This window comes from Orbicella faveolata, unplaced genomic scaffold (genome assembly GCF_042242905.1).
Source record: "Orbicella faveolata isolate gen_17 unplaced genomic scaffold, um_ofav_v1 contig_12, whole genome shotgun sequence".
NCBI lineage: Eukaryota > Metazoa > Cnidaria > Anthozoa > Scleractinia > Merulinidae > Orbicella > Orbicella faveolata.
This window is the reverse complement of record NW_028301539.1, coordinates 26,888,417-26,901,812: the sequence shown is the minus strand read 5'-3', so window position 1 is coordinate 26,901,812 and position 13,396 is coordinate 26,888,417. Positions and strand designations below refer to the sequence as shown.

At 37.6% G+C, this 13,396-nt stretch overlaps 1 protein-coding gene across 5 annotated transcripts in view; it reads right to left on the bottom strand.

Annotated features, from left to right (window-relative positions):
* LOC110062887 (uncharacterized) overlaps positions 1 to 13,396 on the bottom strand; it is a 35,898-nt gene that overhangs the window by 19,324 nt on the left and 3,178 nt on the right. Inside the window, exons 1-2 of one of the 5 annotated variants that reach the window (XM_089283059.1) lie at positions 341 to 1,366; positions 122 to 210 (exon numbers count right to left, since the gene is read on the bottom strand). The exons of 1 other annotated variant lie outside the window; for it this stretch is intronic. In XM_089283059.1, coding sequence (XP_089139185.1) covers positions 122 to 141 — 20 coding nt within the window. In that variant the 5' untranslated portion in view covers positions 142 to 210; positions 341 to 1,366. Of the gene's footprint in view, positions 1 to 121; positions 1,367 to 6,299; positions 6,677 to 13,396 lie in introns of those variants that run through there. 3 more of the 5 variants (XM_089283060.1, XM_020769834.2, XM_020769833.2) reach the window with 3 other exon arrangements.

Sequence of the window (13,396 nt, the reverse complement as noted above, 5' to 3'; positions counted from 1 at the left end):
GCCGGATAATGCGGACTCCGTGTTTAGTAAGTTTTTCACCAATAACAAACGTTCAATGTTCTCCGTTTCTGCGTTGTTCACAACTATACAAACTAAAACAAATACATCAATGTCAACTTACAGTAAAATCCTGAAGGCCATCTTACTGACAAGCAGCCATCCAATTTGTAGATGGAAAATCGCGCTTGAAATTGGCACTCGTTAGCGAAGCTGGAGACATTAATAATAAGAACATTCACGGTCGTCAAAACGGAATTGTATCATTGCCTCAAAGTCGTCGACGACATGAGTGCTAATTATTGAAACAGAAAAATTGCAAACATTATAAGGACTGACCTACCAGGGAGTAATGAATATTCGTGGGTGATATTTACCGTATCGTGCATTCGCTTGGTGGCTAATAAGTTTCTGTGAACCCGAAGTGCGAAGTGCTTGTGAATAAATAATGATCACAGATTGTCCCAGCAACAGATAATGGCTAATTGTGCGAGCCTGTGTCTCAGGGTAGAATTTTTATCAAAGTACTTTCACCGTAAAGTGGACGAAACAAAACTGGAATATCCTTGCTTTTGTCCGTGGTTTGTTCTCGCGGATCCCGCACTACAAAGAAGGCATATTTCGTTTCCTGAATGAAAAATCCCATAATTTTTTTCATAATTTTTTCGTTGTGGCTGTTATTATTTTTGATATTGAAAAGAGCTTTAGTTTATCCGGAAAGCGTCATCAGTTTTCCAGCAAAGCGGAGCCGCACCAGGAAGGAATTAGCGGCAGATTTTCAGCGAAACATCTGTTTCCTTGAAAACACAACGATTACTAATACGCATGTACATTTAACGCACAGAGGTTAAAACCTGTCGATTCTCAGCATGATCGTTAGTTCCCTAAAGCCTAGTTTCACATGAATTCGGGATAAGAATCTCATTCGATTTCCTTGCAAAAATCTGCTTGTTTCTGAGCAATTAAAAGCGCTAAGCACCTACAGCCTTTAAAAGTATCACCTGGCAGTTCTGTGTATTTCCCCTTTTTCTTAAGAGATTAATTAAGGGTGTGCAAAAAAATAAACTTGAGTCGCAAACCTGATTATTTGACGCTTCAGCCGAAGTATATTTTCTTTACTTTGCATAAGAACTCAAGTTCATTCAAAATGCCTGCTTCTTCGAAGTAACATTGGTAACGAAAAGAAAATATGCTTTATATTTAGGTGGGTATAATAGCTAATTTGCTCATTGGTATACAATATTTTCTACTTGTACTGGCGTATTGTTTAAAAGAACAGAATGGGATAAAAAAAAAAACGTTAAGAAAATATTTGGTCTAGAGGAAAGCAACCTTTTTTAAATTGATTTATCAGTTCAATAAATATATCAAGTTGAAAGGCAGAATCACAAAACATAGAGCAAAAAAATAAATAAAAGAACGTTCTAATGTTTACTTCAACTGTTTTCAAGATGGAGTAAAACAAAATGGTCTCCAAAGCAGCATTTTCGGTAGCGCCAAGTGATGTACATATTATTGATTATTATTGAATTGAATTCAAAATTGAATTGAATTGAATAGGTAAGCAAATAATTCGTCGTTGTTTCCCGCTCGCTTCCAGAAGGAAACGTTTCCACTGTTCATTTTATCCTGAATAAGAAGGCCTTGTGTTTTATTTTACCAGATGCACGATTTTTGTTCTGTTAACAATAAAACAACTATATTTACCTTAATATTCATTCGCATTTATTTGAATAGCACCGTTAAATTTTAGCCATACACTCTATATAAACGCAGCGAATCTCTTTTCACATTGCACCCGCAAAATTGATCACTGATATTACTGTCTTCAAAAAATACATCTAATAATTTAGGTTTTAATTTAAACACGTATATTCCGAACTAAAAAAGGAGTATTAATCATACAACAATTTAAAGTTTTATTTAAATCTTTGCATGACAATCGTTCGGAAATTTTCACCGCGGATGAATTCAATGCCTGTTGACTACAACAGGCTAAATTTACACCTTTCTTGAAATTATGCTTGGATAGGTAAACGATACATCTTTAATTTTATTTTATATGTATGCTGTTTTGCTTTCTAATAAATGGAACTTCTAAAATCTGTAATTGAGTGCTGTATCTTGAAAACGGAAAAGACTTTCACCAAAAACGAAGTCAATCTTAGTTCACGATTCAATTTTTAGCAGATGTTTGTTTCGCTTTGAACTTGTCAATTTCGTGCATACCCGTGGTGAGGTTGAAGATGATAGCGGGAGAGCAGAGGCGAAGGCCAAAGTTCGCATTAATTTCATTAATTACAATTTATTATATGGCTTGTCTTTGTAACCGATATAACGCGTGCTCTGATAGGCCATAATTCTAAGACATTATTCTCCCGTACGGCCCACGGGCCGATTATGGGCCGGCAAAAACAAAGTCATAAGTCTTATAACAAACAACTTATTAACCTCAAATGTTCGGTCATTACGGATTAATCTCAGACCTCGGCCTTGCCGTATTGACGGCAAACTCTTGGTTTGAGATTTTCTCTTTCTGAGACCTCACTAACGGTTAATAAGTAGTTAGTAGATACGTATTACGGACTTATCCGACGTACATAAATATGGGTTATTGACCAAGCTTGTTAGACTCGACTCCGTCTCGGCCCATGAACGAGGCCAATATCCAGCCATCTTGACCGAACAAGCTTGGTCAATAAAGGACTTATCATACGGGATAAAGAACACTAAAAACAATCTAATAAATTATACTACTAATAATAAGCATACATCCCCCCACACACCAAACATACTTATAGAGTTAATGCCGGTGGCTAATTATAAAAGTTGAAAAATTACTTGTACCTGTTTCAAAAAAATGCAATAATTTTAAATATCACATGCGCATCTCATCTTTATACAAATGAACTTGAAACATGTTGCCGCTGTATGGATGTTTAACAATCGTGTGCTCAAGAATTTTTAAGAATTCGAGCTGGAAATTCGTCGCCATGCGAAAACCAAATCTTACCTTTTTCACATCCGCATTAATTTAACGTTATCATACATATACATATATCTTTTACGTTTGTTTCAATCTGAGATACTGGAGCCTTTCGCCAAGACAACTCTCTCTGAATGGACCTTTTCGGCCATACCGCGGCCATTTTGAATTCTATTGTTTCAAAAAGCTATTATGGGATGCTCACGAAAAGGTCCATTAAACAGGTAAAGTTAGGCCGTTATGGTGAGCAGAGATGCAAGAGTTAGCCAAACGATAGTGCAGATTCTATTACACAGTTGTTGCAAGCGTTTTTTCCTTCTGAAAACGAGTTACAATGAAGGTAACTTCAAAAAGTGAAAAAAATATGTACCAATTGGATATAACTCAAAATAACTACCCGTAATTCTGAACCAGTTTTAACCATGTGTGCGCGCGGAATGACTTTATCTTGAAACACGTAATATACAGCTATAAAAAGAGTTCATTCTGCTCATACAAAATATTCGAAACAACGAATGAGTATATAACTTATCTTATTCACAGAAAGATGGAAAAATAATATCGCTATTACAAGTAAGAAGAGCAGTCTATTTTAAAATAACGTAGCTCAAGTTAAACTTAATAAGTTAACATAAAATAATATTTAAAAGAAAAAACCGTCAGTCAGTTGTTAGGATCAATTTCTGGAAGATTTATAATACTAATCCATACTACGCCGGAGAATTTGAAAACGCAACAATCACCGGTCATTTTGGATTTGTGGTCGAGGAAGACTCGGCCAGGGAAATCACATGATTACCGTGACGTCATCGTTTTCAAAAAGCTCCGTTTTCAAAATGTTTTCTGTCCACTCGAAAACGCAAGGCCGGCATTTTCAAATTCCTCCGGTTTGAAGAGCGCTTTCTAAAAGCTCCGCTTTGGTGACGGATTAGTGTGGACGATGGGCCTAACCGTAGAAATAAAGCTGCACTTTCAAGTTTCTCCGCCGTAGTGTGGACGGTAATTCACCCCAATAGAAAGTGTAGAAAATATAAAACTTTTAAAACTATAGTCGTTGTAGTGTTACATTTTGGAGACTGTGAGTTAATGTGTACCCCTTGAAGTTTAAGAAATTATTTTTCAGATCTTTAAACCACATTCACCGACCTGCAAAATAGACTTTTGTGGTGGAGATAATCTTATTATCTCCTGCTTGGCATGCTGCAGGTACACCATGCATGAATGAACTGTTTTATATGTTTGATTTGCATTGTGTTGAACGTATTTGTAACAAAGAGCTGCCAGGCCTCCTGGAAAATTTAGGCATACGTTGGAGAAAAGACAACTCTAAGTTGACAAGATCCCTTGTATTTTGATTTGGGCCAGCCCAATACATACATAGAACCTCTATTTTCAAACACGATTACACGTCAAAGCTTGCAGCTTGTGAGGTCGCGTGCCAACTGAATAAAACAAAACGAGTACAGAACTTCAGTATTATGAACTAAAAAAAGAGAAAGATTTGCATTGAACTTGTTAAAATTGTTCCACAGCCCGATCGCCTAAGTTATTGATAAAACAACAACAACAACAATGACAAACAACTCGTCTCTTTTTTCCAGTGTGTTTCTAAGTTTGCACCCTCGCAAACGTTTTAAAACACCTTTTAAAATGACAAGACAAGATACATTCTATTTGGATGGCCTTCGCCGGCATGGGGCAAGCTGACTGACTTAGTATATCCGATAATTGATTCAGCGGTGAATTTCTACTCCTACACAGGTATGTCAAAATTGCTGAGACTGCTGGAGTTAACCTGACGGAATGATTGTGATTACTGTGCTTCAGCGGATATGATAATTCGAAGTGGTTCAATGATACTGCCACAAACATTTGATTGCTTTTTAATTTAGCACGGGATTGGCGAAGTGCATTTGGATTCAAGAGAAATTTTCGCATATCAGTAATCAGAAAAATGGTTGTTGACACTTATTAAAGAATAATGTTATTCGATACCTATTTTTTGAACAAAATAGGACAGACACGTCTTTGCCAGAATACATGTGCCTTAATTTAAAGACCTTTAAGTGTTTTCTGAAGAATAATGTGATCTGCAAATAATTCAAAAGTAATTCTTAAATATTGGCTATCGGATTGCAAAATTATAATTACACATAATTTCAACTTGTATCATTTATCTCATTCGTTATTAATGACGAATTTCACGAGGCGAAACTAACGACAAAAACTCCAACGAAAAGCTTGTGACGTACATAAGCAATGAAAATATTTTTATCTGAAAACAAACATGGAATTACCGGACCCGAATGTTGAATATATGAATATACATGAAAAATTTCATTTGCTGTTCTACGAAGAACGAGGAATATTCTGGAAGGGAGTAAGCGACTTCCGAATACGAGGCATACTTGAATTGTTTTCAACTTGCCGGTGAGAAAAAATCTTCAGCGAATAATGCTGAAAAAGCGAACGAATCTCGAAAAGAGAATGCCAGTGTGAGCTAAATACGCAAAATGACGCCTACATATTATATGTTCAGTCGTGTAACTTAAAATATTACCATCTTTGATATTCCATACAAGTGGTATTTTACGACTCGGTGTTTTATTATCATATTTTGCACCCACTGCGTTTAGTCTGATGATGTTGTGTAGAGTTTCCCGCCTTGAGGAGCAGGTGAAATTCCACTTTTAGCGCGTCCACTTTCATTGGCGTTATGACGTACAACAATAATGTCCCGGACTGATTGAATAAACTTTTGTTTTACATTCTGCACAAACCCGCTAATTTGTCATCGACTGAATGCAGAATTTTGTTGTTTCTTCGTAACGAAACTTTGTAGAGTTTTTTTTTTTTTTTTTTTTTTTTTTTTTTTCATTTTCCGCCGCCTTCTCGTGTAAATCTTCGACTGACTTCAGCGAAAAAGCTCTGTCATAGCAATGAGTTTTCACACCTAACATGATCAAATAACCTCCACGGCATCCCATTTATATTATTTGTATTTTTTTCGTTAAAACTTGTCGGGTTCCAGACATCAAAACAACCTGTCAATTCACTTCTAAGCCGTTCCGATCTTAAAGTGAAAGTTTGTAAGAAAATCGAATGGCTCGGTTCAAAATTACAGCATCTGCTAAAGCGAACCGAACATCATCATGTTTGTACACTGAAACATAAACTAAACTTCTATCCTTTACAGCGTCGACACGGTGATTTGCAAGCTACGTACCACCCCGATCGAAATTACAAATCACAAAGTCAAGTAAATTATATAAGTAAAAAGTGCAACAAGCAGGGATTATGCTATTTCTAAGTGTACCTACAAAGCGAAGCCCAAATTGGCCACTTCTCAACCAGCTTTTGTTGTGTTTTTGGGACTGCTTGTGGCAAAACGACTTGTTATTCTTCAAGTGCAACTCGCATGGCATCACAAGAACGAAAAGGGAATTGCCGCAAGCCTTCTGCCACCATCAGGAGAAACATTTGTAGCTTTACATTTCGAGACAGAAAACACTATCATTTCCATCGCCATAACCAAGTTGCGAAGAGTGTTAATGATTCCTTCAACCTGTTCGTGCCACTGAAACTTCATTTACTTATTCATGAAGGATGGATGTATTTCAATAAAACTTTGGAGTACAATGCAGGTGTCAAATGAATACTGATGCATACAAATCGATACGTAGCGAGTGAAACGCACTAATCGATAAAAAGTTTTTCGACGAAACCTTCCATATCACATTGCAATCTAGGTTTCCTTAACAACATCGCGAACAAGGGGATAAATGCTGAAATGCTGCCTTTAATTCTAATCATAATTGAAGCTTTGGATTCCTGTCACGACACGTCTCTGAGAGAGGCACTTTTACCACTTGCCTCACAGTCAAGTAGTTGACACAAATACCGCGCCGACAACTTGTCAATCGAAGCCTTGATTCATTCAATTCATCTGAAAGTGTGAGGCAAATGACAAGGGATAAAAAAAGCAGTGAATGTGTTAATCAAAACTGCGAAGCAATTTGGGCTTTTTATTTATGATACAGCTGAACCTTAGCCAACCAAACTCGTTGGAAATTGGTAAGTGATCTTTTATTCGAACTTCTTACACATTTAACACCTTTAGTTTGTACATTGTTATTATAATGAACGCGTTCATTTTGATACTACTTACAACTTTTCGGATTTGTGTCAGCGAAGAATGAACAATTTGTACACGTAGCAATTTCCAGTTTAGCAAGCAACTTGTTTGTATTCTCACATGTGGTCTGGCAAGATGGCATGAAGCCTCGATTACTTATTTCTCAGCGTAGTAGATGAAAATGTTACTAACGATGGCAACATTAGTTGAGAACTCATTTGTTCAGGGCATTATTTTAACAGTCCGACAACGAATTTTGTTAGCAAACCATTTTATCTCCCAGTTTCTAAGAAATATATTTCGTAAAAACAACTAATTGTGATCTGAGGGAAGAGGCATCAGTATTTTTTTCTTAGTTTTCTCTCCAAAAGGCTCAAATATGAATGTGGAGGAGTGTAACTCCCATTAGTTGTTTTTTGAATCATTTTATCGGTGAGCTTATCTCGGTTTCAAATTAAGGTTAAGATTTAATTAAAGATCATCTTCAGTGCACCACAGTTAAGTGAGAAGTCGGTTGTCATTTTTTTGAAGTCTTGCTTGTCTTGTTTGTCTTGGTCGTCGGTTGTCATTTTTTTGAAAATTGCCGGAGCGGTTTTCACCTGAGTATCGGGAAGAAATTGGTTTCGCTTTCATCCGCTACACGATTGGCTTAAAAATTCTCGCGCCACTTTTTCATGCGATCAGAAAGTAAAACCAAAACCAATCGTAACTCGCTAACACACGTTTTCCCGCGCTTCGCGTCAGCTACATGTAATTACTTCGAGTTTTGATTGGTTCATTGCATTGTCTGTAGTCCTTTGTGATTGGCGAGATAACTAACTTTAGATCATTAGTTAAGAAGACAAACTCTCACACGCACTATAGCTGTGTAGAGATATTTTCACCTGGATCTTAGTTTAATTTATACTTGTTGATTATGTACTCGACGGGCCACGAGCTATAAGCTTTGATTTTATCTTTTGTAAGTACACGTTCAGGCCCCGTCCACACCACGAATGAGAAATTTGAAAACGCAGCTTTATTTCTACGGTTAGGCCTTCCGTCCAAACTAATCCGACACGAAAACCGTGACGGAGCTTTTCGAAAACGCTTTTTTCAAACCGGAGGAATTTGAAAACGCCGGCTTTGCGATTTCGTATGGACGGAAAACACTTAGAAAACGGAGCTTTCGATGGAAAACTGAGTTTTCCTCAAAAACAATTCCAATTTGTCCGGCGTACTGTGGACGGGAAACTTTTTTCACAGTGAAACCGCACAGTTTGCATTTGTTAGTAATATTATTTAGTAAGCGTTAGAAACTGGACTCTTATAAAGGTGTCCTGCTTCCTCTATTAATGAATCTGAAGGTTTTAATCTCGAATTTAGTTTCCAAACCAGTTCTCCTCTGATAAGCGTACAGTATCAAATTCCAGTTATAGAAGATTGGTCGGGATTTTGACTGTATCCCATGCCAACAAGAGATGCGAGAAATAATATTAAAAAGGTTTCTCGAAAGGGTTGTCTGATACCATATAACCCTTCCATAATAATAATACAGTAGTTTGAAAACTTTAATCAATAGTATTTTAAAAGGCGGCTTGGTAATGTGAACTACATTCGAGGAATATTTGATAATATGACCTTTAATTTAAGGATACCTACAAACTCATGAGACATCCGCAGTTAAGAAATAAAAAGAAAGAAATAATTAAGAAATAAAAAGCTCTACGCCGCATCGATTCATATGCATTAAAAGTTCGGTTTCCACGCTGCAGTTGCACAATTCTCGCGTAAATATATTTGAAAAAAATAAACTACTGACTTAGATGTCTGTGTTGTCTGAAGCTTTCGGAATCTTTTCAGGGCAGTGAGTTGTTACCTGTCAAAGAAGCTATAACAACCAAATTTCTAATTTGTTTTTTCCCTCCCCTCAGGACACCGTCTTAATTCGAAAAAATAAATCTAGAGTGTTCGGAAATAATAAAAAATAGACAAAAAGTTTCGGCATTTTCGTTTTGAGATGACCGCCTTGTTTTCGTCCTGCAGAGCTGTCGCTTGTCAAATGATAACATAATTCTCACTTAGTGTTCTGCATAGTTTTTCTCATTTCTACTTTTCATTTTCAAAATACTTAGGTATAACCTAAGCCTATTTTCTTACGTAACCAGTGTTAATATTCTTGCATTCCAAAAAAATTCGAATGATTAACACAATGAACTGATGTCGTATCACGGCTGCTGTTGTGAATTCCCGCAAGTTCAATAACCCAAATATAAAGCATGCCCGCGTAAAAGTCGTGTTAATTTTATAATTACTTCGCTACGCGGAAACTTTCCTTACCAACAAAACGCCCAAGATAAAGAGAAACTGTCGAAATAAGCACTTCTAATTGAGCTTGAATTCCCTCGACTTTGATATGATAATCCATCCTTTTCCAGATATTGAAAACGTCTAGCCGGAACCTCGACTTAATCGTTCAAATTCGACACCTGCTGGAAATGGCGGCGGCGACTCTTTTAGCGGCATAATATGAGTGTTTTAAACAGCAGGCGTTTAGTAAAATTACTGTCTAGAAAAATGTACTTTGGAATCAAGATAAGATCATTGTTTAGTTACTTAAGCGCACAGATACAGCTCTCAGAGATTCACATGCATTAGCCTTTGTGCAAAAGTCACTGGGTCGATTCTCTCTGAAAGCAACACGAACACAGCCAGAAGGTACGTTTTTATATAACTGTCGGTTTTATGAATAAGAGAATAAATACTTTGATCCGCCAAACACAGTCAGAAAGTAAAGTTTTATAAACTGTCGGTTTTATATCTCCTCATTTCAAAAATATGAAATGATAAGTACTTTTGATCTTCCAAGCACATTGCCTCAAAAGGCGTGTCCTCGATTGAAAACTATGAAATTTTTATGTGTCTATGGAAAACAGGGGATGTGAAATGAAAGCTAAGGTTGGCCATAACATCTTAACGCGCACTGCTATTCGCTAATTAACATTTAATATCTTGACTGCAAATAAATGAGTTCAGAATTATCTTTGATCTGCTAAAAACATTTTCACAAAAGCCGTATTATCGACTTGATATTATGCAACTACTTGTGTCAGAGAAAAGATGGGGTTGAAAATGGCCCACTAAAAAGAAAAGTTCGTTCAGGTTACGACTGTAGATTTCATCTCGCGAGAGATCTGCCAAAGACATTCTGCTTAGTAATCTGTCAAGAAAAGTATCGCAGAAGAATTTTTAACGACTGAAAACTATAAAATTTGTCATGAATCTATGGAAAATAGTGAGTAAAAAAAAAAAACAACTAAAAAGTAAAATTTCGCTAGGTAGAAAAAAAAGAAATTAGCGTTACTTATTGTATTCTCCGAAAGCATCATGGTGTCCGCGAGCGACAGTTTATGTAATAATCGTTGTCGGCAGGAATTAAAGAGCGGCGGAATAATAGAAACTAAAAGAAAATTTAAGCACAAAATCCTGGAGTTAATGTTGCCTTCCGGCGGGAGACCATCTAGTTCTTAACGCCGCCTTTTTAAGTTCCACATACGCTCAAACGTTGAGTCATGTGACCTACTCAGTGATAAAACTGCGACTTTACAAGCCACTTGTTCGTTCTTAGGAATAACTACAAATTTCACCAGGAGAATTTTAATCATCCGCACTGACAACAATTCTCGTGTTTTGCCTGCGGCTTGATACATTTTTAATAAAAACCTTTCATTTGTATTCTAGTAACAAACATTGAGACCGATTCGCACACCTTTGGTCAACAAGGGTAAAGAGGAGTCAGCCGCAATAACGATCGTGATGATTTTTTCGTGTGTTCTTACACATTGCTCGACAAATGAAATCAATGAAAATGCGCTCAAACTTACAAGTGAAGTCCAGCTCTATCTCAGACCTTGTTCACACAACGCCGGAGGAATTTGAAAACGCAGATTTATTTCTCCGGTTAGGGCTACCGTCGGTACTAATCCGTCACGAAAACGAAGCGTTTCGAAAACCCTCTTTAAACCGGAGGAATTTGGAAACGCCGGCTTTGCGCTTTAGCTTGGACGGAAAACATTTTGACAGCGACGCTTTTCGTAAACGTCGTAAACGATGATGTTACGATAGTCATGATAGTCGCCTGCCCGAGGTTTACTGCAAACTGCAAAATGACCGGTGATTGTTGCGTTTTCAAATTCCTCCGACACTGTGTGGACGGGGCCTCAGCTACAAATGATATGAAGGAGACTTCAAGAGGCAGTAAAATTAATGTGACAAGCATTCATCGAAGTAATTTCTCTATCATTAATTATAGACTGAAAGATTTCATTGCAATTAAGATATGAAACTGGTAAACTGAATGTAGGAAAAGTCCACTCCAAGGAGTTTTCTGGCGAGAAATCGCTCATTAAAATTAATATGCTAGACAACGAGGAGAGTTGGAGCGAGTAGATATGTGAAGACAACAAAAAGGCGACGAGGTGGGGTGGAGAGAGGAGCAAAGTATAAACATTTATATATCCTAGTCCCGTTATCCCTCCTTCTGTTCACTTCAAGTTCGTCTGCAACTGGATTCTAAAATAATAATCGTTAAAAGATTTTGCCCGTGTTAAAGGATGTTATTCGCGTTAAGACGCTTTAGTAAACAGAGGCGTTATTTTTTATGGCTGCTGCTGCACTTAAGCCTGGTTTTCACAGCGACATAAGCACAAGCATAAGCATAACGGTTTGTGAGGACGTCTAGAACTCAAGCATAAGCACGTACGCACGCGCAGAATAGATGATTGCCTCAGTTTTGGTTCCATACCTGATGGAATGAACCATACGATGGAAAGAACCAAGATGGCGGATGAAGTTTATGCTTATGATCACAGACCTTACAGCAGCGCGTTCTTACTTGACATAAGCATAAGCCGAGCACAATCACAAGAAGAACAAAAATGTTTATTCTCTTTGGGCTTGTGCTTGTGCTTAACTACTGTGTGTTTGTGAAGTATATATGAAATAATTCATATTTGAACTGCGGTAGTAGATGAAAGTGAAATGATCATCGCAGTAAATTTTCCAATTTAAGCAACTGGAAAGAAGAAGCCTGAGAAAAAAAAATCAGGGCTTCAACGGGATTCGAACCCGTGACCTCCGCGATACCGGTGCGATGCTCTACCAACTGAGCTATGAAGCCACACAAGCCACACTTCTAGTGTGTGTTTGTTGTGCTTATGCTTGTGTCGAGGGCGTCCTCTCTATCGTTATGCTTGTACTTGTTCTTATGTCGAAGGGAAAACCGGGCCTTATAACACTCAAGGCTAAAACCGCCATCACAGCTTCGGCCTTTGACTGCCAGCTCTGTCTTGACTTTTGCAATGGAGCTTGACTGGTACAGCTAGGTTATCGTTTTTTTTCCACGTGCATGCAGCCTTCCTCTTATTCTCGTCGACATTACGCACTGAATAATTAACAATTATTCACCGAAGTGGAGGTAAATATCCACCGCTTTCACCGACACTGAGGTGAATAATTGTCTTAGTACATATCACACTAGCTGAATAACTAGCGGACCAAAGAGCAACTTTATTTGTGACAATATACTGACAAATGATCGGACAAAAAAATTCGCGCGCTCGGAGGTGAATAGTACTTGGCTAATCACCTCCGAGCTAGCCAATCAGCGTGCGCGAAGAGCGCTATTCACTTGTATGGTATATACTAACGCAGTTTAGCACATGAAGAGACCATGTGCTTACGACAACAAGAACTGCATAAAAACAGCAAATTTGCGAGGTGAGAACAAACTGATTCTAACTCCAGTAGTTTATTGAGGATCCGTCAGCTAGTCATCTGATACAGATTTATTTCGTCTGATAATGTAATCTATATTTTTGCAAATTACAACTACTGGTTCTAACAATTGGAACCTGTGCTACGCCAGATACAAAAAGTCATTAAAAAACACCCTTTAGATGTGGCCAAAAATGTGTGGAAATAATTCCTCATTTTTAAAATGCAGCAGCAACAGACCCCGAGGAAAGGGTACGAAATCAATAACGTAGAACATTTACAATTATGCATACAAGCTGTTATAACAAAAACTTAATAAAAAAGAAGACGAACACGAAGACTGATTAACCTAGAATGGCCTAAATCTCCCGCCAAATGCTTAAATAGTCCCTAGACGTCCCATGACACCCCGCGAGCCTCTCCATCGTGCCGTCAGAATTGTAATTTCTGCCTAATTCGTCCCTCAATCATCAGAAATTACATTTTCCGGTAGCTTTCCCAACTTTAACATTCCATATTGTAAT